The 22,574-nt window shown below is 36.0% G+C and overlaps 2 protein-coding genes across 6 annotated transcripts; both read right to left on the bottom strand.

Annotated features, from left to right (window-relative positions):
- Window positions 1–812: 812 nt before the first annotated feature.
- Window positions 813–15,076, bottom strand: LOC128006296 (5'-AMP-activated protein kinase catalytic subunit alpha-1). 3 transcript variants are annotated; one of them, XM_052592728.1, is made up of 10 exons: window positions 14,909–15,076; window positions 11,460–11,601; window positions 10,551–10,644; window positions 8,957–9,101; window positions 8,743–8,830; window positions 8,385–8,609; window positions 8,140–8,289; window positions 5,475–5,823; window positions 3,723–3,849; window positions 813–2,728 (listed from the first exon to the last, which is right to left on the bottom strand). In XM_052592728.1, exons 1-10 carry the CDS (start codon window positions 15,003–15,005, stop codon window positions 2,433–2,435), a joined length of 1,713 nt encoding a protein of 570 aa, XP_052448688.1. In that variant the 5' UTR covers window positions 15,006–15,076; the 3' UTR covers window positions 813–2,432. The 3 variants fall into 3 exon arrangements, with proteins under 3 accessions (XP_052448688.1, XP_052448689.1, XP_052448690.1); XM_052592729.1 differs by lacking the exons at window positions 10,551–10,644; window positions 11,460–11,601; window positions 14,909–15,076 and having other exon boundaries at window positions 8,385–8,598; XM_052592730.1 differs by lacking the exons at window positions 813–2,728; window positions 3,723–3,849; window positions 5,475–5,823; window positions 8,140–8,289 and having other exon boundaries at window positions 8,454–8,598.
- Window positions 15,077–15,208: 132 nt separating this feature from the next.
- LOC128006332 (kynurenine--oxoglutarate transaminase 1-like) lies at window positions 15,209–21,340 on the bottom strand. Of its 3 annotated transcripts, none has more exons than XM_052592732.1 (14): window positions 21,251–21,340; window positions 20,899–20,965; window positions 20,728–20,786; window positions 19,949–20,096; window positions 19,660–19,809; window positions 19,434–19,520; window positions 19,220–19,345; window positions 18,233–18,353; window positions 18,070–18,146; window positions 17,838–17,927; window positions 17,568–17,754; window positions 17,016–17,092; window positions 16,828–16,914; window positions 15,209–16,389 (listed from the first exon to the last, which is right to left on the bottom strand). In XM_052592732.1, exons 3-14 carry the CDS (start codon window positions 20,778–20,780, stop codon window positions 16,330–16,332), a joined length of 1,263 nt encoding a protein of 420 aa, XP_052448692.1. In that variant the 5' UTR covers window positions 20,781–20,786; window positions 20,899–20,965; window positions 21,251–21,340; the 3' UTR covers window positions 15,209–16,329. The 3 variants fall into 3 exon arrangements, with proteins under 3 accessions (XP_052448692.1, XP_052448693.1, XP_052448691.1); XM_052592733.1 differs by having other exon boundaries at window positions 20,899–20,973; window positions 21,252–21,334; XM_052592731.1 differs by having other exon boundaries at window positions 20,899–20,988; window positions 21,251–21,328.
- Between the last annotated feature and the right edge of the window lie 1,234 nt (window positions 21,341–22,574).

Here is a 22,574-nt window from a genome sequence, read left to right as displayed (position 1 = left end):
GGCAAGTTATTACTCCCATTATATTATCAAATCATTGTTGTATCTTCCATAACAGTACAAAGGTTAAAAATAGCCTGAAACATTAAATCTATCTGTTATATCAAACAGTAACCAAACATTTCTTTAGAAATAGTCACACAATATACACCATGTTTTCAAAAGAAGTCACATAACCATTATGTCTTCATGTATCATTTTATTAGGCAGTTGTATTTACAAATAATCTTTTCAACTAAATTATTGGTAATTATCTGTAAATGTTCATTGGCAAGCCTCGAGGTGCATCTATGCCAAATAATCAACATAAATTTAGTTAAGAGAAGAACATAAACATTTTCTAAACTTGTTTTCTATGGCTGAATAAGCAACCTGTGGAGACACTGAAATGATTCCTTAGTGACAAAAGAGTAGTTAACATTTGAATTAGACAACTACTCAGGGAAATAAACTATGAGGGGAAAAAAAGAAAAAAAGGGTAATGGGGACAGAGCAAAACTACATTTCTCTGGATTTGTCTTGAACTGACTTGCAAAGCATAGATTGTCAAGTTTTAGCTCTGAAATTAGGGTGCAGTTTAGAACAAAATCAACATCATCCTTTTTAGGAAACTAAACCTTAACATGTAACAAAGACTAAAGAATTCCAAAAGGTCCAATCAGAATTACTGGCCTTAAATCTCCATTTCTTTTTGAGAATTTGAAACTACTGCATTTATCAGGACTAATAAAGTTATTTCTTTTATGCCGTTAAAATGTGAGTTAAGACATTAAGGATTTAAAATGTAAATAAGCTATGCCATACAAACCATAGAATGCATTTATTAATTTAAAACTGTTTATTTGAACTTTTTAGCATTGAATTTGGGATTTAATTTGAACATAGCTGGAGCTCTGGACAGGCAAATGAACAAGAGCAACCTATTAAAAACCCATATTGTTTTCATTTTCACCTGTGAAGCATAAATTGAAAAAAACTGATCTGAAGAAGAGGATCACTTCTGTCAGTAAGCTCCTACATAAAATAATTTAATTGTGGTTCTTTTCTATGTGGATGTATGTAGGATTTCATTTACTACACAGTCTCATACAAAGGCACATTAAGTCACATGCAAGTAGGAAGCTCCCTCCTATCTTCAGATCTTGTGATTATGACATTGGCTTTGCAAACACAGGAATTAGACATGACTAGATGATTTGCTCAGGAGATCTATCAGTGTGCACAAACTAAATTCAGATTTAATACTGGGCCTGTGTGACTACAGAAACTTAATTTGTAAAAGTGGAGGGAATACAGAAACATTCGATTTCTTGCTTTACCAAGCAACAACTGTTTTGTAAAATAACTAAATGAATAGTAAAAAATAAAAGTTTTTGATAAAGCAGTGTATGGAATAAAACAATTTACAGCAATATAATCCAATATTTAAAAAAAAAAAAAAAAAAAAAAAAAAAAAAAAAACATCAGTCCAATATCACAATTTTAATACAATCTACAACCTCATTTAAAGCACTGATAAATATAAATCCAAATGCATATTTAAATTCTTTATACGCAAATGTACGTAAAATGTGAGCAAATAGAAAATAAAAATGGTAAAGTGTGACAAATAAACAAAAATCTATGAAACAGAGGCAAAGACATCGCACTCCCTCAGGATAAACGGGTTTCATATTGGTCTCTTCCTTAAGAAAGGCTGACGTATCAAGTTGTCCCTTTGTGTTAAAGTGCCCACCATGTTAAATTGGCCCTGCTTTTTAAGATGGCTCCTCCTCTTGCCAGTAGGCCGCTTCAATGGGATAACCAGTTTGGACACTGGTCCACAAAAACTTACAGGTAAAACTGTGCAAAAGCGCTTTCTATCTTACTTGTCGTCCCACATGCCTCATAAGGGCTTTCTTTATACATTTCTTGGTCCGTTAAGAATTGCAACAGCATTGTGTACAGTACAGCTAGCTCAGTGTATAACTCATTTAAATGCACCTCTACGCCTCACTCTGCGCAAGGAAATCCTTTCCATAAAACCCAGAAAAGAATTGTAAAGCCATCTCTAAAAGAGTTTAGACACCATTAAGTGGCTTCGTAATCTTTCTGACATCTTAACTGTGGTACACACACACAAAAACCCCTCCATCCTTTTCCTTCTTGTACCTTTTCTCATTCTTCTTAAATGGCTCATCCTGGTGACTGTAGTGCCACAGACCATTCAGCTTGTTCATGCGAGTGGGATGCATGGAGTCTTGAGTCCGTCCGCATGCTTATTGCTTTAAAGACAAGCTTTAAAATGAAAACAGAGATAGAAGGACTGCTGTGGATGATGACACAGATATCAGAGGACCAAGAGGTAGACAGTATTCTAGAAGAAAGAGAAAAGAAGCGAGTGTGAGAGGGAAGACAGAGGAGAGAGAGAGAGAAGGCATCAGAGGAACCACAAGTTATCGTGCTAGCAGTTTGATGAGGTTGGCGCACATCTCAAAGAACTCTATGGTGTGACTTCCAGGGCGGGGGAGGATCTCTCCCCCTGTGGAATCCACTGAGGAGGTAAGAGAAGAAGCCAGAGAGCCTTCCGCCGCTTTCCCTCTGGATACTGGAGGCGTTGAGGGTGCCGACGCGTCACCCTTTGCTGCATCCTCACATTCGTTTTTCTCGTTCTTTAGGGTAGTCCGGTAGTTACCGACTGAGCCGGAGCGGTGAGGTGTGGCGGTCCCTGATTTTACTTCTATCATGTCATCTGAATGAAACAGAATATAAGACCTCAGAGAGTGAAGTACACAGAAACACGCTCTCAAGAACACTTCACAACAGGAATGAGAATCTTAGGGAACTAAATCATTTCAGGAATGATTACGGTTCCTTTTAAAACATTTGATAGAATATTTGAGATTTTAGCAGAAATTGTATAACAATGGGTAACACTTTATTTTAAGGACCAATTCTAACTAGTAATCAGTTGCTTTGTAGCTTGCATATTACTAGCATGTTGATTGTTTATTAATAATCATTTAGCACATATTCATGCCTTATTCTGCACGACCACATTCTATATCCCTTAATCCAGCGGTTCTCATTTCCAGTCCTCTCAATCCCCTGCTCTGTACATTCTCTTTGTTAACACACATGATTCAGATAATCAGTTCATCAGAAGTGAGCTCCATGCATGAACTGTGTTCCCGACTGATATGGTCCCTACACAGTGTTCCTTGCTCCCTGCTCTCTGTACAGGGGACATCTGTTGAAGTTTACCTCACTTCGGAACATTCATTCACGGATTTGTGCTGCGCAGCATTTTTACACACGGACAACTGTAACATCATATACCTTCGCAAACAAATATTATTTAATTTCACATCTTGCACACTTCAATGCACTTTGAATGAAACATATATGTAAGCTTTCGAACTGGAATCATGGTGAAATATCCTGTGAGCTCCACTTTGCAGAGCACTTACGTTCAAATAGAACAAACTACTGAAGCCAAAAGAAAAACATACAAAAAAAGGTGAAGAGCGGGGGGCGCAAGGACTTTAATTGAGAATCGCTGAGTTAATCCTACCATATCTTAACAACTACCTTACTAAATATTAAAAATCAGCAAAACAGTTTGGACATCCTGAAAACAATATATGCATTCAGTTCAACAGTCAAATTTCTTCAGTAACCACTCTGTGCATATATTTTTTAATTACTTATTGTAAATTAAGACATTAAAATAAAATCAATTTTACCATCTATGCTCCTGAAGTCTAGTAAATAGGTCCTGCTGTCCACCTGGTAGAGCTGGAGGCTCATCTTTGTGTGTATTCCAGTGACTGGGTTCTTCCTCCGCACTCGCAAATAATAAGGATTAACTACCTATCAAACAACAGAGAAAAAAAAACAGTCAGCAGAGTAAACAAGCCTTTTAATAAAAGGACCGTGCTGACTGAGACATTGCACTGTAACACTGTTTGCCTTGTTTTGAGGGGGTCTGGATAGCGTACTCATGAACAGCAGTAAACACTTCTACTTGATAAGAGAGGAAGTTATGAGATAAGATATAGAATGAAAACTTTTATAAACAAAGACATGTGGGCCATTTCAGTCTAAAACTAATGACTCACTCAGTCAAGCATACTCAGACTTCAGCCAGATGAATTAAAACATTACAGAGACAACAGATCTTCATAGGCCTGATTCCAAAAATCCCCCCAAAATGAGGTGTGAAACAGTCCCAGTAGAAAAACGACCAAACCTATATACAAAGTAACAAAACAATCACTGTGCAAAGAAAGAGAGATATACACACAAAACTTCATTACTGGTAAGAACAGCTGCACACTCGCTTGCCAGGCAAACTGAAAACACACACTGGTTTGGGCCTCTATGTTTACAGTCCATGCTCCGCCACTTTTGGATTAAACCAGGATGACTAATTAGTGACATTTACAATAACACATAAATATACATATAAACAACATCTACTCCACATAGGGCTGCATGATAATGACAAAAATCACAATTGTCGATTATTCCCTTGAAATTTGTGATTATTAATTACGAATATCACAATTTACTTTAAATATGGTTGAATAATGTTATACTAAAACTAAAACAATGGAAAAACCCTTAAGATAACATGTACAAAGAAAAAAACATATCTTAAACATGCACGATAACATAAGTGGACTTTGAACAATTAATAGCCACTTTGAATGATTACGTAATTGTGGTATCCATAATTGTAATCGCGATTAGAAATTTGATTAATTGTGCAGCCCTAACTCCACATATACATATCTTTACATTATAAAAAAATTAACATGTATTAAAATAACAGCACAACATTTCATAATTCCCCTTTAAGACACACAATGGACTCGTCAGCTTCCAGTTTCTTCGCACCAGTGCACCACAACACTATATAGCCAGGCCACTGGCTGGTGCTCAGGTTTGCCCGGCCAATGGAGGCTTTATAAAAATTGACACGTTTCAGAAAGGCGAGGCATAGATATAACAAACACATTGCATTACACCAAATAGACAAAATAATATTATTTTTAGCAACGTCATATGACTCCTTTAAGAACCAAATCAGCATATCAGAATGAATTCTGAAAGATCATGAAAACGTAAAGGGCTGCTGAAACATTGATTTTTAATCGTAATATTTTACAGTTTTACTGCTTTTTTGCTTAAATGCGGCTTTGTGAACATAAGAGACTTCTTTCAAAAACACAATATAAAAAATCTTACTGACCCAAAATATTTGATATATATATATATATATATATATATATATATATATATATATATATATATATATATATATATATATATATATATATATATATATATATATATATAATCTACCAATAGGCCCCAAAACATATGAGGCAGAGATTGAATTTACCCTAAGATCATGTACCTCAGGAGGATTAGCAGAAGATACCAACTCATGCATACCAGGAAACATAGTGTGAAGTGTGACATGTGCTTACCTTCCACTCATAGTCCAACTGCTTCATAGCACGACAGACCTCACTCATGATATCATTCGGTCTGCTCTGGCTACGGATTCCTAAGTGCCACTTGGCCCGCCGGACACCGAGATGCTTGGACTTTTGGGGGTTAAGCTCATCCAGCGTGTGTCGAGAACGTGGCTGAGACTCAGTCACCAAGAATGGCACTCTCTCAGGGTGAATCTTTGTAGTGTGGTGCGCAGGCAGGTCATCTAGGAAACTGTCCGGGGGGCTGGAGGCCAAATAGAAATCTTTGGCCTCACTCATAATGCGGCGGTTGTCTATGATCAAGTGATAGGCCACAGCAAGAGGATCCTGGTGATTGCGACTGCAAAGAAAAGGACGACAAAAACAGGACGGATGAGAGTTTATAGTTGTTTGGTAGCATTTATTTTGACTGCATTGACCCTAAAAGAGCTTGTGTGTGACCCAGGACCACAAAACCAGTCTTAAGTTGCTGGGGTATATTTGTGGCAATAACCAAAAATACATTGAACGGGTCAAAATTATAGATTTTTCTTTTACGCCAAAAATCTTTACGATATTAACTCTTGACTCGAGAATGGGTCAATCGTTCATTCATTATCTGGCTCGGCTCGGTGTTCATCTTCAGTTCTCTCTTCACAGCAGTTCAGTCAGTCTACTGTTTGAGTACATGAATTACTACTGAATATCCAGACTGCTTTGTTTTAAACTCTCTCTCACAACAGACACTGAAGAGAAGACAATGCTGAATAAAGTCATCGTTTTTGCTATTTTTGGAGCAAAATGTATTTTCGATGCTTCAAAAATTTCTAACTGACCCTCTGATGTCACATGGACTACTTTGATGATGTCTTTCTTACCTTTCTGGACATGGACAGTATACCGTACACACAGCTCCAATGGAGGGACTGAGAGCTCTCGGAACAAATCTAAAATATCTTAAACTGTGTTCCGAAGATAAAAGGAGGTCTTACATGTTTGAAACAATATGAGGGTGAATCATTAAGGACATAATTTTCAGGTGAACTATCCCTTTAAAAGCGATTTACTAAATATTCAGATTATTTTGCACCTTCAGATTCCAGATTTTCAAATAATTGTATCTTGGCCAAATATTGTCCTATCATAAACCAAAAGATCAATGGAAAGCTTATTTATTTATCACAATTTAAAAAATTTCGTCACATATGCCAGTACGGCCTAGGTAGAAAAAAAAAGAAAAAAAAAAGATTGAATTAAATAAGTCTAATTAGCAGAGAGACTTCTTTTATAGCAAAGTAGAATTAACATTTTAACTGTAATATACCCAAATGCACCAGAACCGCGATACTGACAAAAATTATGTATTTTTGGGATTTTGCCATTAATGACAATGAGATTTACAATGTTTTTTTTTTTCATACCAACTATGAACTTACAATGAAGTACATTTGTATTTTTTATTAAATAACGTTATATATATATATATACACACACACACATACACACACACACACACACACACACACACACAGTACAAAAAGTTTGGACACCTTCTCATTCTAAGAGTTTTCTTTATTTTCATGACTGAAAATTGTAGAGTCACACTGAAGGCATCAAGGGCTATTTGACCAAGAAGGCGAGTGATGGGGTGCTGTGCCAGATGACCTGGCCTCCACAGTCCCCGGACCTGAACCCAATCCAGATGGTTAAGGGGTGAGCTGGACCGCAGACAGAAGGCAAAAGGGCCAACAAGTGCTAAGCATCTCTCGGGGAACTCCTTCAAGACTGTTGGAAGACCATTTCAGGTGACTACCTCTTGAAGCTCATCAAGAGAATGCCAAGAGTGTGCAAAGCAGTAATCAAAGTAAAAGGTGGCTACTTTGAAGAACCTAGAATATGACATATTTTCAGTTGTTTCATACCTTTTTAATATGTATATAATTCCACATGTGTTTATTCATAGTTTTGATGCCTTCAGTGTGAATCTACAATTTTCATAGTCATAAAAATAAAGAAAACTCTTTGAATGAGAAGGTGTGTCCAAACTTTTGGTCAGTACTGTGTGTGTGTATATATATATATATATATATATATATATATATATATATATATATATATATATATAGATAATATAGCAAATGTATTGTTCAGTTTAGTTAGATGCATTATCTGGGACCTTACTGTAAAGTGTTACCAAATTTTGAATAATGAAATAATAGGTTTAAACAGGAAATTAAAACCGCCAGTAGGTTGCAACAAGTTCCTGTCCAAATGAGTTGAATGTCACTGAATGCTTCATTCAGAAACATTAATGATTTCAGTGTTTCAGAGATTGTCTGAATGGGTTAATGACTCGGACATTGAATCACTAAAAACAATTTGTTCAAAAAAAGCTGATTTATTCAGTAACAAATCTCCTATGTCTTCAGAACTGAAATCTATTCGAATCAGGAAATCTTTCACCATACCCGGGATTTTTGCAATCATATAAAAAACCCTTGCATTTTCCATTAACACTGCTGCAATTGCTCATTCCAACCGAAATTCATAATTTCCTCTGATATGAAAACTCCCTCCAGTTTGTAGACACCCCAAAGAAGCCTCTATAGCAAGTAACTAAAAAAGCTAAAGTAACAAAATGTGTGTTTCAAAAACAAACAAAAAAAAGCCCACAAACCTGTACAAGCAGTTGAGCACCTCCTCCTCAGTGCACTCAAACTTCTCACACACCTCCTTCAGCGCTTCGTCGTCAATCAAATTACTGCTATATGCAGCATCTTCTGGGAACAGATACTTGGGGAGATCTTGTTTAAACCACTCATCCTCCCTGAGAATGAAGAGCAATGAACAGAAAAAGAGGTTGATTCGCACTTGGCAATACCAAAATAAATGGACTGTACAAAAATATGTGTGGTTTCTGACCGAATCTCTTTAATGGTGGCTCTCTTCATGGGATCCACCTGGAGCATGTGTGTCAGAAGGCTACTAACAGAGGGGTTCAGGTACGGAGGAGTGAAGAAGATCCCATCACAGATCTTCTTGAACAGTGTTGGCACGTGGTCGTCGTCAAACGGCAGCGTCCCACAGAGCAGAGCATACAAGATTACGCCACTGCTCCAGATGTCCACCTCAGGACCTGCATATAATCTGAGTGAGAACATCGATAAAAATGAACGACAACACCGAGCATGATCTTTGAGGACGAGAGCAGGTTTGAGATCATTTAAACATAAAAAACAAACGGAAAAGAGGTAAATACAGCAGCAGAGGTAACCAGTACCTTCCAGAGATGACTTCCGGAGCAGCATAATTAGGAGAACCGCAACTCGTTCTTAAGAATTCTCCATCAGACATCATGTTTGACAAGCCTACATGAAGAAAAGTCAAAGATTTGAAAAAGTCAATATAGCTTGTAATATAGACATTTAAGAAAGCCCAAAGCCAACAACAACCTAACTCGTTTCATTTTTCTTAAATATAAAGAGTTCACATACCAAAGTCTGCAATTTTGGCATTCATGTGTGCATCCAGCAGGACGTTTTCAGGCTTGAGATCTCTGTGCACCACCATGTGTCTGTGGCAGTAATCCACCCCTGAGATGATCTGCTGGAACAGACGCCTGCTCTCCTTTTCGTCCAGCTGACCAAAGACACAGGAACATGTATTTTACATCTCCAATGTGGACTAAACTGAACATTCAAGTTTAAAGTTCCCCTATTGCAACCTACTGTGCCGTTTTTGTGGCCCCTGATATATGCTACTGATCAAAGCTTAATTTTCTACAGCCATTACTCCAGTCTTCAGTGTCTCATGATCCTATCATTCTTATAAGCTGATTTTGTGCTCAATTAACTATTATTATCAATGTTGAAAACAGTTGTGCCACTTAATATTTTTGTATAAATTGGTGCATTTTTCAAGATCTCAGAAAGGCTCAGTTCAAAGTGTATCCCGTGAAATATTTCTGCATGTGCTGTGAGTTTAGAGCACATCTGGAAACGCAATGGGCACCAGTTAAACTTTGTTTTCACATTCACATAACTTTGAACATTGTAATGGGCAGATGATAACAGTATTTCATTAGATTTGTTTTTCCACAAAAATAAAAGCTCATGGGTTTATCTCTTGCAAGCAGAGCCTAAAATTAACTGACTCGCACAAAGAAAATACTGAACAGGCACAGCAAGCACACTGTTTATTAAAATAAAATTACTGGGATTGGTGTTTATGAATGTATTTCTGAAGGGAACTGACTGTCTTAAGAAAAGTTTCTTATCACTGCTGTTCCATAAGCGCCACCTGCTTGTCAGAGAGTGAACATGCATTCTCATTCAAGCCTGTCTGCAGTTTTTGTTTGTGCAGATATGTTTTAGCATAATTTTGCAAAGCTAAAGTCAGACCATTGTGTTTTAGCTTTAAATGTTGAATGATGCAATGAAATTTAAATCACAAACTGCTCATGATACATGTGTTTGTATCCTGATTAAAATGATAATTTAATGCTAATTTTATTTAATTTTTTTAGTTGATGTAGTAAAAACAACTGCCAATTTTTTACAGTTTCATGGCCAGGAAAAAATAATTGTTGGTGTTAAATATCAGCCATTGGCAGGTGTGGCAAAATGTTAGTTTTAGGCCATGCTTGCAAGTGTAGAAATAAGTACCCTCCACATTCTCTCAAAACACTGAGATTAATTGATTTATTCTGGCAAGATTGGAAAAGATTATTCCTCAAGCAACATAATAGAATTACGTGTTCAGATGAACTGTAATAAACTAATGTAATGGATTAGTCTTGTGTTATGCCAATGCAATTAAAGTTTGTGAATATTACAGATCATTTAAACCTAAATTGTATGGCTATTGGTTAACTATTGTTATCAAAATTATATTTTTTTGTTGAGCTCTGATGGATTGACAATAATACAAATGCTCTATGACGTATTTGTTTATCAATGACAGGGGCATTTATTCTCTCACTTTCTGCTGGTCACTCTGTTCTGCAAAACTGAAATACTACATTCAATTTTTATTTTACAAATGTTCCACTCCCTAATCATAACCCACAAATTAACAATGAAGATGTACCTTTCCATTTTTACAGATGTAGTCAAAGAGTTCTCCTCCTGACACATATTCCATTACCATGAAGATGTCTGTTGGGGTGCTGATGACTTGGTAACTGCCACAAAAACAAAACAAAGAAAACGCACAAATTTGTACAGAATACAGGTCATTGGTTCTGTCAGTGTAGTCATAGTGAAATGCATCTAAGCTATGAAAAAAAACTGAAATATGTACAAAATATTTAAATCATTCTTTCAAATAAATAAACTATTGGACTTTTCCTTTCAAATACTGATTTAGTGATGAGTTAAGGCATATTTCAAGGCTTAGATTTTGTGTCTTCGCTTTTAATATACATTTTTTTTACTCTTCATATGAGAAAAGTCAAATAATCCCTAATGGTTTGAAGAATGGCTGGATAGCTTTGACATTCTTGTCTTTTCTAGCCACAGTACATACAAACAGCTCACATGTACACACACACACAGACACACAACTAACAAGGTGACAGAGTACACTGACCACCAGGGGTGTGCGAGAGAAGGAATTTGATGATCTGGGTTGAATTTTACTTGCAAATTCACAATGATTGTATACAAGAGTTCAAACGAGTAGTTAACATTGAGTGACTTACATTTTAGTGCAGTACTCGATTTGGTTAATGAAAATAGCCCCAAACAAAGATCACAGCAGAACAGTCGTGCATATCTGAGCAACACACAGCGGTTTTGTTACTGAATGATTCAGCGTTTTGGAATGAATCATTTAAGTTAATAATTCAGTAGTCCAGGCATTCATTCTCAAAAAAAAAGAAAAACTCAAAACAAGTACGAATAGGTCAAAAAGAGTTGCACATTCTAGCCTCAAAATAGAACATTGTAAATTCACAATCTGTGTATCAGAATCCAGGTGGAATGAATCAGTACTCACAGTTTGATTATATGTGGGTGACGGAAGAGTTTGAGGTTCTGGATCTCGCGTCGAATCTTCCCCACCACATCCAGACTGCGGATCTTCTGCCGGTTCAGAATCTTCACTGCCACCTGGTGCTTGGTCAACTCATGCTGGCCCACTGCACAGACAGGTAGAAGAAACACCTTTGTGAAGGCTTGCAATAAAAGAACATACAATAAAATGTCCAGTGTCTTTATGAAAAAGACCCACATGTGCCAGTGGGTGACAGGTCTGTTCTGATAGGGCAATGGACAGTAGTGAAAAAATGGCTAAACACAAATAATTAAATCCAAGCAAGCATTTAACCATGCATACTTATGATAGCAAAATAAACAGGCTTTGAAAAGGAGCAGAAAGCATTCTCTCAATCTTTTGTTGTTGGCAATGACTACTTGTACAAACCGTACAAATCCAGGTCACTTGGTAATTTGGCTAAAACTAATACTTTATTTCACCTTGTGTTTGTTCCATATTGATAAAGTAGTTATAATAATGATAACTACTACAATATATTGTTGTTTGATATTGTCAATACTGGTTTTACATTGTGTTTACTTCTGTACCATAAACACTGCTACTGTAAAAGTTACTGTGTGAGGTTCACTGCACATTTTTATTACATTTTCCCATAAACTATTTTTAAATGGGCAAAGGCTTTGCCAACAAGTTTCTTATAAGGCTAGATATTGCGGCATCAGTAAGTGCTGAAGGCCGTGCGTACATTGAACCATTTCTAGAAGATGTGTATGGTCTCAGTTAAGTTGAAAGATTTTAAAAGGTCACCAGCATTAACTAGGCTGCTCTAGTTATGCATTAACAAAAACTCAGTCGTGCTGAGGGAATTGTGTGTGTATGTGTGTGTTTCCACGGACCTCACATATGTCTTAGTGCTAAAACATCACTTTCAACCTTGTTTATAAAAGCTACTCATTAGATTGGTCATTAGTAGTTACATTGTTCTGTCAGTCATGTAACAACTTCTCTTTTCCCAGAAATTCTTATACACAACAACCACACTTCTGTCATGAAATCTTTGGTCTGGATCATTTATTGCTTCATAACACAGGCAGCATTGCTTTCAGGTTAGGAAGCTATGATTTAGTGTTTTCTCACTGATGAGAAGAGGCATTTCATTATTGTATCAGATTTCGTGTGGAAAAAATAATAATAAGAAGAAGAAGGAAACATGACCGAGAAAGACTGGGCTTTTTGAAATGTTGGCTGCTACTTGGCAAACATACAGTTAGAAGTAGGCCTGTGACTGAGACTATTTTGATCAGCAGAATCAATTAATCTGCCTTCAATTAACCTTATCTGCTTAAAAGCTCTTTTTTATTTTTAACGTCCTGCCTAATGTTGTCCTTCAAAGTTCAAACAAGTGTGCAAATTGAAGAATGTATCTATGTAGGCCATGCTATACATTATATGCTATTATATTCTAAAGCGTGACCACAAATAATAAAGAGAAAAAGAAGCACAGACTAAACAAACACCCACATTCACTTATCTGGATAAAGTAATTGTATTACATTTATACTTTATTACAACCATCCCTTAACATTTACAGCTCTAATAAAAATATAACTAGAGTAGACGGAGTACATTTGGGACATGTGTACAGTTGAAACACCTTAAAATAACTTGCGTGCACAGGAACCCCGAGCCCTGATCTTTGCTTCACACTGCGTTCTCTTTGATTACGGGAAATTTGAAAGGTGTGGGTGTGTCTTTCCACTCTGAAGATTTTTTTCTTTTTCTTCCCAATTAGATATTTTCATTTCACTATGACCCTTCCACAATGAATAGCTTATTATCCTTTTATGAAACTAAACGTGTATCATTGCAAACATTACCAAAATATACATTTTATGAAACTGTGCCATGCAAGGTCTTTGCATAAATCTAGAGAAATGTGCAAGTAAATATATCAACTGTACCCGGATTGGTGTCCTTTTGCATCACATGCTTGCCGTTTCGTTGTAGAGTGTTATGATAATAGGTAAAAAGTCACATTTATACACATGCTATGCAAATTATGTTTAAAAAAATTATATGAGAGATTTCAACTGTCTATTATTAAGGGACATATTTTCTAACATGAATGTTAAAAGTAAAAAAAGTGAAAAATACCAAGGTGGTAAAGTGGGTACAGTTGATCCACCCTTTATGGGTCACTATAAATTAATCAGGCTGATTGTGTGTGTGTGTATACTGATATTACCTACGTTATGGGGACCTAATGTTCCCACAAGGAAACAAGCTTCATACAAACAATACATCATACTTCATACAGACTGACTGAAAATGTAAAAATACAGAAAATTACGAGCGATGTGTATGTAGGTTAAGGGGTAGGGTTATAAAATATACTGGTATGTAGGGGAATGAAATATACTGCATGTACAGTATAAAAGCCTTATGGAATGTCCTATAATACCTGTGTGTGTGTGTGTGTGTGTGTGTGTGTGTGTGTGTGTGTGTGTGTGTGTGTGTGTGTGTGTAAGGCAACAGTCAGTGAGTTGACTTTGTATTTTGTGAAAAATCACTCCATTTCAGCATCTAGAATTTATGTAGTGATGAAAAAAGCTGAAAATGTCTCTCTACTGTATTCAGTCTACACTACATGTCAGATGTGTTTCGTCCAGAGAAATGCGTTTCTCACTTCTGTAAAGAGACGTGACTGGAGGGTGTTGTATTTTCAATAAGTGATCAAATTTGCTGACGATAATTCTCAGTAAACTTTATCAATAAGTTTTTACACCCCTAGTACATACGAATGCCATTAATAGGCATAAATATACATATCAAACTTGATTTATTAAGTCATAAAGACAATTAACGTTATGGATCACACAAAACGAGCAAGAAGTTAGTTTTAATTCATCTGACTAATAGCATGCCAAATTTACTTTTTTATTATTATTTAAATAAACTACTTTCTTGTCATTCTGATGAAAACTAATTCATCTGACTAATAGCATGCCAAATTTACTTTTTTTTATTATTTAAATAAACTACTTTCTTGTCATTCTGATGAAGACTTCATGAGTAGCTGTCATTTGGCAAGTGCACGAGCGATTTTATCAATCCTCATCAAACTGCAACTTCAGAATACTAATCACTTCATAAACCATGAAGCTAATCAGGTTAGCTTCGCCCAATCCCTCTACAAACCACACTAACACAACACATGCACGCAGATATTCAGAAAACCAACGTAAGCATCGAATGGCTGACACTATGAAGGCTGATCACTGCAGAAAGCTTTGCTGTTTAATGTTTGTTTCCTAACTAACACTGCACTGTCATTAGCCAACCATTGCTGCAGCTTGTGCTTCTGCTTTAGCCGCATTTAAAGCCTCGATCATCGCCAGTTTCGCTTTACTGTTTTCAATAGAGCTGTAACACGAAACCCCAACCTTTACCTTTGACTTTTCCAAACGTTCCCACTCCTAGTGTGTCTCCGAGAATATAATGTCCGATTTTCACCCTGCCTTCATGTTTCTGTTTTTCCGTCGCCATCTTCGCTCTGAGGCACTACCTGAGAGAGGCAGCAACGGGACGAGGCGGGGCGGGGGCGGGGCCGAGAGCGGCGTCTCGCCTGACAACTACCGGGACAGAAGAGCGCGCCAAAACAACAAAGCACCAAACGATTGGATCAATGTTTAATACGTTATAACAAAATATTGACAAATGGTACCAAAAAAATTAATATAATACATTAAATTAAATAATAAAATAAAATAATAATGAATAATAGTAATGTTATATGACGATAATAATAATGTTAGTATTACTATTATTATTATAGCCGGAATGAGTGATTAACTGGCTAAATTTAAGTGTTGTTTACTGTGGTGCATTATTGGATGTCAAAGTGAAAACAATTAGAATACAACCATTATAAAAAGTTAATTTATGGTAATGAAAAGATAAACTGAAAATAATGATTAGAGAAATTTCTGTTCTCCTGATGTTACACACACACAAAAATTATAATTATTATTTTGGTTAAATTATTATTAATGATTGAAAAACTAAAACTTTTATCCAGCAAATTATGTTAAATTGATAAGTAATAAATACATATATTGTTATATCACAAGTTAAAATGTTTTTTTTTTTTTGGACCAGTGGCTGAATACAGGACAGAACACATGTTAGGCTATTCTCAGAGTAGGTTAAAAACATAGAAAAGGCAAAATTGTGTGAATGTTTGAATGGTGGCTGGCCCTGTCTTTTATCAATTGGCTAGTTCCACCGAATCTTTCTTTTCCAGACCATTGACTTTAACACCTTCTCAACAAGCCTGACATTAAAAGATTCTCACCATAAAAGGGGTTCCAGGTGAATAAAAAAAAAACGTTTTAAACAGGGGCGTTACCAAAAAGGTTTAAGAAACACTGGGCCAAGCTGAACCAGCAAGCTGGGTTGTTTATTTAACCCAGCATAATGCAGACATGCTCCGGGAGTCTCTCGCAAATGGATAATATAACACAATTACATACTCTGCTGTAATAAAGATCAGGATAAAACAAACAGCAGTAGCAATCACAAAACAGTATATCTAAAAGTATGAGAGAACTCCAAACAAAAACATACTATTCTGAAACGACCTGTAAGAGCTGTGCTTTCACAAGTTCTGCTCGATCCCCTTCTCTAATATTCACTGGGTGTGTTTCAGGTTCAAACTGATAAGGCAATACTGACATCACCGTTTAACATATATCAGTGTAGAGATGAAACAATATGAAATTATTATCGATGAAGAAAATCTCAAAGTGGTTCTCTTGCGTTTCTGATTTTTCAGTCTGTGACAGGCCTGTACTGCCTGAATTTAGAATTTTCATTTGTGGTCACTCCACTGCCTCATTATGTCCTCTGCTGCTTGCAGGGTTGAGTTCTCCTATTGATGTTTACAAAATATGAATTAAATAATATAAACAACATTTTAACTAGGCGAACAGATCACAATAGCAATCACTTTTCCTTATTTAGTATCAAAATGTACTATTCACCACAAAGCAATCCATATTACATCAGAAATGCAAAGTTTACATGTTAACTTGTGTGATTAAGCAACGGTTTGCTTATCAGAGTTTAATAAAAGTAATTTAAAGTAAAAAAAAAACTTAATGATGATAACTAAACTTAATAAAGTCTCTGAAGCATAAAATTCACAATGCAGTAATTTCTAATAAAAAAGCTAAGCTACATGAAGCATACATATTGTTATTGATAAAAAAATAGAACAACATTGACATCCCAAATAATTACAAAGAACTTAATTTTTAAAATGTTAAAAATTGTGTTCTGCATAATATTGTGCTTGTGTTAAAAATACCTTTACGAAGCAGAATCGGATGTATTTCTGGAATTGGTCTTTGTGTTCCGGGCTGAAGAAAGCAGACACAGGGATAGTGGCCAGTCCCTATTCAGAAGTGAAGATCTTGAACAACATATTTTGCTCATAGATGTCACTATATGAAAAGAGTTTTATAATCAATCTGTAAATGCTATGTTTAAGTTTACCTTCTCTTTTATGAGCCATTTCACAAATCTGTAGTCATAGGGTTCATCTTTAGTATCAGGGTCAGTAAAGTCAACATCTAGTAGAAAAACAAAACAAATTTTTTTTATTTTGAAATAATAATGTCAAAACAATGCTATCACAGATGTAGGATTATGAGGATTCCCCAACTCACGCAAAACCTGGAAATATCAGGAAATTTTTAACATTTTCTGGAAATTTTCTTATCTTAAATTACAGAAATATTCTATAATAAATATATATTTATAATTTTATAATATATATATATTTATTTTTTATCTTCTAGTCAGTGCTACAATATTTTACCAGCTAGAAATGGCTGTTTAATATGATGTAAACCCTATTAAAATTAAGTGTATTTATCCAATAAACAGGGAAATTGTGGGAACAAGCTCAAGAAGAGAATTTTCAGAACAAAAACACAAAGCACCTCATCTCTGGAATTCTCAAATATAAAAATTGTATTTGTATAATCCATAAAGAAATAGTTCCTGCTTTAATACTTTGTTCTACATTTTTTCACTGTTACGTACTAAGATTTGAGATATCTGCGATCATGAAGTATCCTCCCTGGGGTAGGACAGGTTTTAGTCCAACGCTCTTCAGACAATCTGCCAGCCTCAGCCGCTTTTGATGAAGATCTATGGGGAACTGGTGGAAATAGCTTTCCTCTGTTCCAAAAACATCATATTCCCTCTGAAAACCTACTGCTACAGCCTCCTTAAGAGCAACATTAGACAATGTCAGCCAACAAAAACAATTGAAACACACTTGACCCCTAAAACGAAGGAGCACTGTTTTACCTGGGCAGCTGTGGCACAGTGATACACCGAGTTCTGATGGACGGTTTTTAAGTGCTTCAAGATATGCCCTGGTCCCATTGCCCAACCCACCTTAATTAAAATGACAGAGTTATTTAATGACCTGCAAACTGAACCTTATCACCAGGAAACCTTCAGCCAGTCAAAGACATTAAAACAAACAGAGGAAAATAACAGTGCAAGAAACAAATCCTGTTCAACTTGACCAGCTCACCTTCCATCCTGTGGCACTGAAAGTCTTGCCTGCACTCCCAATGGTTACAGTGCGTTCCCACATACCTGGCAGACTGGCTGTCAAAAAAAAAAAAACAATTCTGTTGCTGTAAAAGTCCACAAAATTGTGATTAATTGCATTACCAACAAAGTATTGCCCTTACCAATTTTCACATGTTTTGTTCCATCATATGTGAGCCACTCGTACACTTCGTCGCTGATGCAAATGATGTCATGTTTAATGCACAAGTCAGCAATCATCTGAAGTTCCTCCTGCAGATAGACCTGCAAGACACCACAGTTCAGGCTTAGGCTGAAAATATCTGTCCCAGCTCAGTGTCAGTTTTTTACAATAAATAAATACTTTTATTCAGCAATGACACATTCAACTAATAATTGAAATTTACAATGTTATTACAGATTTCTATTATAATAAATGCAGTTTCACACTTTCTAATTATTAAATAATAATACAAAAACTCTAACATGGTTTCCATAAAAATATTAAGCAGAACAACGGTTTTCAACATTGATATTATCAAGAAATATTTATTGAGCATAAGACACTGGAGACTGTAGTTATGCTGCTGAAAATTCAGCTTTGTCATCACAGAAATAAATTACTCTATATATATAAATAAAATAGAAAACGGTTACTTTAAATGTAAATAATATTTTGCAATATTACTTTTTTTTACTATATTTTTGATCAAATAAATGCATGACCTTCTTCATTGAACATAAATAAATAAAAAAATATTGACCTCAAACATTTGAACAGTAATGGGTATAAAATTCATCCAAAATAAATCTTATGTAATGTGAAATATAGCATTCTCATTACAGTAACACCTGCCTGTTCAGACATATGTTGTTTCCCTTTTCTCTCACTCTCTCTCTCTCTCTCTCTATATATATATTTATGTGTGTGTGTGTGTGTGTGTGTGTGTGAGTATATATAATGTCGTGATGAAAAATGTAAATTGCATTTAAAAGACCTAATTTCTCTGCAAAATGTCATTTTGATTTGGGGTGAAACATGACCCAGACATTTCTTGACAGTTTCAGTGAAATTAGCTCATAACCGAATATATTGGACAACAGTACAAATAAGGGTAAAATTTTCCTCCATGTGTTGGTGATTGACTCACCTTGCCAAGAGGGTTATTAGGAGTGTTAATGACAATAGCTTTGGTACGAGGACTAAATTTACTCGCCAACTCTTCAGGAGACAGCACCCAGTCAGCACTGGATAGAACAGGACCACAGCCTTCCCTCTGTCAATACACAGCTAATATTATTCCAAATAAACTTTTGAATCTCAGATCAAGTAAACAGGTCTTGTGACGTGATATATGAACATACTGGTTTAAGGGGCACATATACAGCCGTTCCGCCCGCCATCATTACCATTGGCTGATAACAGTCAAAGAATGGCTCCACAATAATCACCTGTGCAAGAAAGGTGAAAAAAATGGCCATTCTGATACTACACATTTTGAACATTAATGTGACAGTGACTGTCTTTTTATCTTCTACTAACAATGTAATTTTCTGAATATGAATATTGTCTTTATAACAATAATGTTACCTCATCGCCCTCATCAATAAGAGCCTGAAAGGTGCAGAAAAGCGCTTGATATGCTCCTACAGAAACCAAGATATCCTCCATTGGGTCTATTTCCTGGCCAACAATCCTACTGAAGAATTTGGCCAGGATCTTCACAAGATTTGGGTGGCCCTGCATGACCACACAGTGTAAGATTCTTTAGCAATACTTTACCAATATAATTATTATATTATGCAGTGGTTGAACATTTACTAAACAGACAGACCGCAAACTGAAAGTGAACAAAGCACTTGTACTTTTAATGTCTTACAAAAGCACGTGTGTACTGGTGCTTGGAGAAACCTCCATTCAGGGCTTCGCAGAAGGCCTCCTGAATGAAATGAGGAGGGGAGAAATCAGGGAACCCTTGACCCAGGTTCACAGCCTTATAGTCAGCAGCCAGCTGACTGAATTCCACCCTACATATGACACACAAAAGGTGCAGGTTTAAACATTAAAATGAGCCAACATTTGAGTTCATTTACTTCACTTGACAGTATGTGGGAGTAAAAGTCTATTCTTAAGGTAGTTTTGGGTAGATTATTACACAGCTCACTGAAATAATAGAATAGCTAATTGGCCCCATCTTGAGACTTAAAACGGTTATTGCGACTACCGCTTTTAAAAATGGAGGACAGTAATAATTTGTATATTTATGGAATGGAAAACATTCGTAGATTACATTGGTTGCATAATATTAATAATAATAACAATTAAACAATGAAAAAAAAAATGTCGATTAGCCCTATATCTAGGAAAACTCAATTAAAGAAAATGGCAAAATATTAATTTTTAATATACTAAGATTTTTTATGCATAATTAAACAAGTATATTTTGCGGTTGATGTTGACAGGATGTTTTCTAAGTTATAATTACTTTTTTTAGCGGAAACGTAGGCCTAGGCATTCCAATAATTCAATAAAATGTAGGCTATTTACTTATTTGGAGCCTAGTGTCGTGTAATAAGCCGGATGTACTGCACTAAATAGCTACAGTCTTGCCTATTTTTTTCTTTCACTTCATTCAAAGAAGTCATGAAACTTATTTACCATATATTCTTGTCAATTCCTTCAATTCTTCTCGCGTGCAGTTTACGAGACATATTGCCCTGCATAATCAAGAAGAAAATCATGTAATAAGATAAAATGATTACATATTATTAAAGCAAAGCTTGATCATGCATATATAAGTGTAGCGATCGAGTGTGAAATATCTCGTACCTTATCACGAAAACCTGCGTTTACTGATCCGACTGACAGAGAAGATCCATTTACCGCTGCTCTTCTCCTAATGCCAGTGTTTCAGAAACACTTTTAGTGCAAGATTGTTATACACACACACACACACACACAATAATAATAATAAGATGAGGATTACGCAAAATCTCTAGCATTTGAACTGTCTAAGGCTTTTTGACATGCAGTCAATGATTCATTGACATGACCGCAGTCTTGTCCTCATGATTTAGATTCAGTTGACAAACGAAGCATAAAATACATTGGTAAATGTCGATTTCATACTGTAATAGGCTGTACAAAACTAAAACACAGAACTCCCCGTTTCGCACCTAACCTTGTTCAGTCACTTTCACCAGCTGTTAACGACGTCCACGTACTTCTCAAGCGTGTTCCTCAATAAAACTGCGAGCAGACCTCCTCCAGCTGCACATTTGTAACATTACTTCTGCTGTGGGCGGGGCCAGTGACTGCCAACCATAACATTGGCAATATAGACCTACATGTTGTCATTTGTAATGATAATTCTTATTGTACAACTTTAAATATATAGAACCAACAAAAGAGGCAGATCGTCTTTTGTCACCTAATCTTTGAATCCTTTCTGCCAATAAGCTGGCCTTCTTGAGATCCTCACATAACCCTTTTTCCTTGCCCTGTTTGTGTTTCTCCATCTTGGCATCCTTGCATTTCATAATATTCCTTCTTCGCTTGTTTTGCCTCTTTTGCATCTTCTCCTCTGTGCCCACTTCTTTTTTTTTTCTGAGCCTGCATTTTCTCCTTTTTCAATGATGCACACAAGAGCTTCTCATTGTCTTTTTATTTTCATGCCTTCAGCTTTGTAGAAAACATTGGTCCACCTCATAGTCTCTTCCTCTTTTTTTGCTTTCCCTTCATCCTTCTCTTTAAACAGGTCATATGATGCTTTTTTTAAATATAATTTTGTGTATTTGGTGTCACAAAATTTGTTGACATGATTTAATGTTCAAAAAACAAATTATTTTTCAAATACTGTACATTATTGAAGGTCCTCTATTCCCCACCTCTCCTAAACGCATAGTTTTCTACAAAGACCCTCCTTCTGACGAGCGTAGTCTGCTCTGATTGGCCAAATGACCAGTGCATTGTGATTGGCTGAACACCACAAGCACTTGTCAGAAATGTAATGCATTTTTCCATAATCGCGAGCTTCCTCTTTCAAAATAAATGTAAAGACAGTAAATAATGTCCTTAGGTTTAGCATCAGTTCAAGCCCGAAAGAGGAACAGAGTCGCATGACAGACACCGTGATAAAGCTTGTATGTGTTTGCAGAACACAAGCCACGGACCGTTAAGACAGCTGACTCCACTGTCATGTGACTCTCTCTCTCTCTCTAACAAGCGCGCACTCACACGTGACGTCTGACTCCTCATCTGAATATTGAATAGCAAATACTTAAACTAATAACATAACATACTTACAGTAGCTGATTCAGAAGCACCAGATTGTCATAGCAAAGTAAGAATTACCTTCGCTCCTAGATTCAGGAAACGGTCGTCCATAAAATGTTCTGTTATAAGTAATCTTAAAGATTCCTAAATGCTCTACTTTTGAAGGCCAAATAAAGTGCTTTTGCTTTCACCTTGAAACACACAGCATCTCCCTGATGGCTGCTTCAACA

This window comes from Carassius gibelio, chromosome A5 (assembly GCF_023724105.1).
Source record: "Carassius gibelio isolate Cgi1373 ecotype wild population from Czech Republic chromosome A5, carGib1.2-hapl.c, whole genome shotgun sequence".
NCBI lineage: Eukaryota > Metazoa > Chordata > Actinopteri > Cypriniformes > Cyprinidae > Carassius > Carassius gibelio.
The sequence above is the reverse complement of the archived record's forward strand: the minus strand, read 5'-3'. Positions and strand labels throughout refer to the sequence as shown.

Bases quoted from the DNA above. Each gene is read 5' to 3' on its own strand.
- LOC128006296 (XM_052592728.1), bottom strand. From the start codon at position 15,005: ATGGCGACGGAAAAACAGAAACATGAAGGCAGGGTGAAAATCGGACAT. The intron at 10,645-11,459 runs GTGAGTACTGAT...TTTTTGTGGCAG, and splicing joins CACCCACATATAATCAAACT to TTACCAAGTCATCAGCACCC. The intron at 8,290-8,384 runs GTCAGAAACCAC...CTTCATTCTCAG, and splicing joins GCCACCATTAAAGAGATTCG to GGAGGATGAGTGGTTTAAAC.
- LOC128006332 (XM_052592732.1), bottom strand. From the start codon at position 20,780: ATGTCTCGTAAACTGCACGCGAGAAGAATTGAAGGAATTGACAAGAAT. The intron at 18,147-18,232 runs GTAAGGGCAATA...TTTTTTTGACAG, and splicing joins AACAAAACATGTGAAAATTG to CCAGTCTGCCAGGTATGTGG. The intron at 17,928-18,069 runs GTGAGCTGGTCA...ATTTTAATTAAG, and splicing joins TCAGTGCCACAGGATGGAAG to GTGGGTTGGGCAATGGGACC.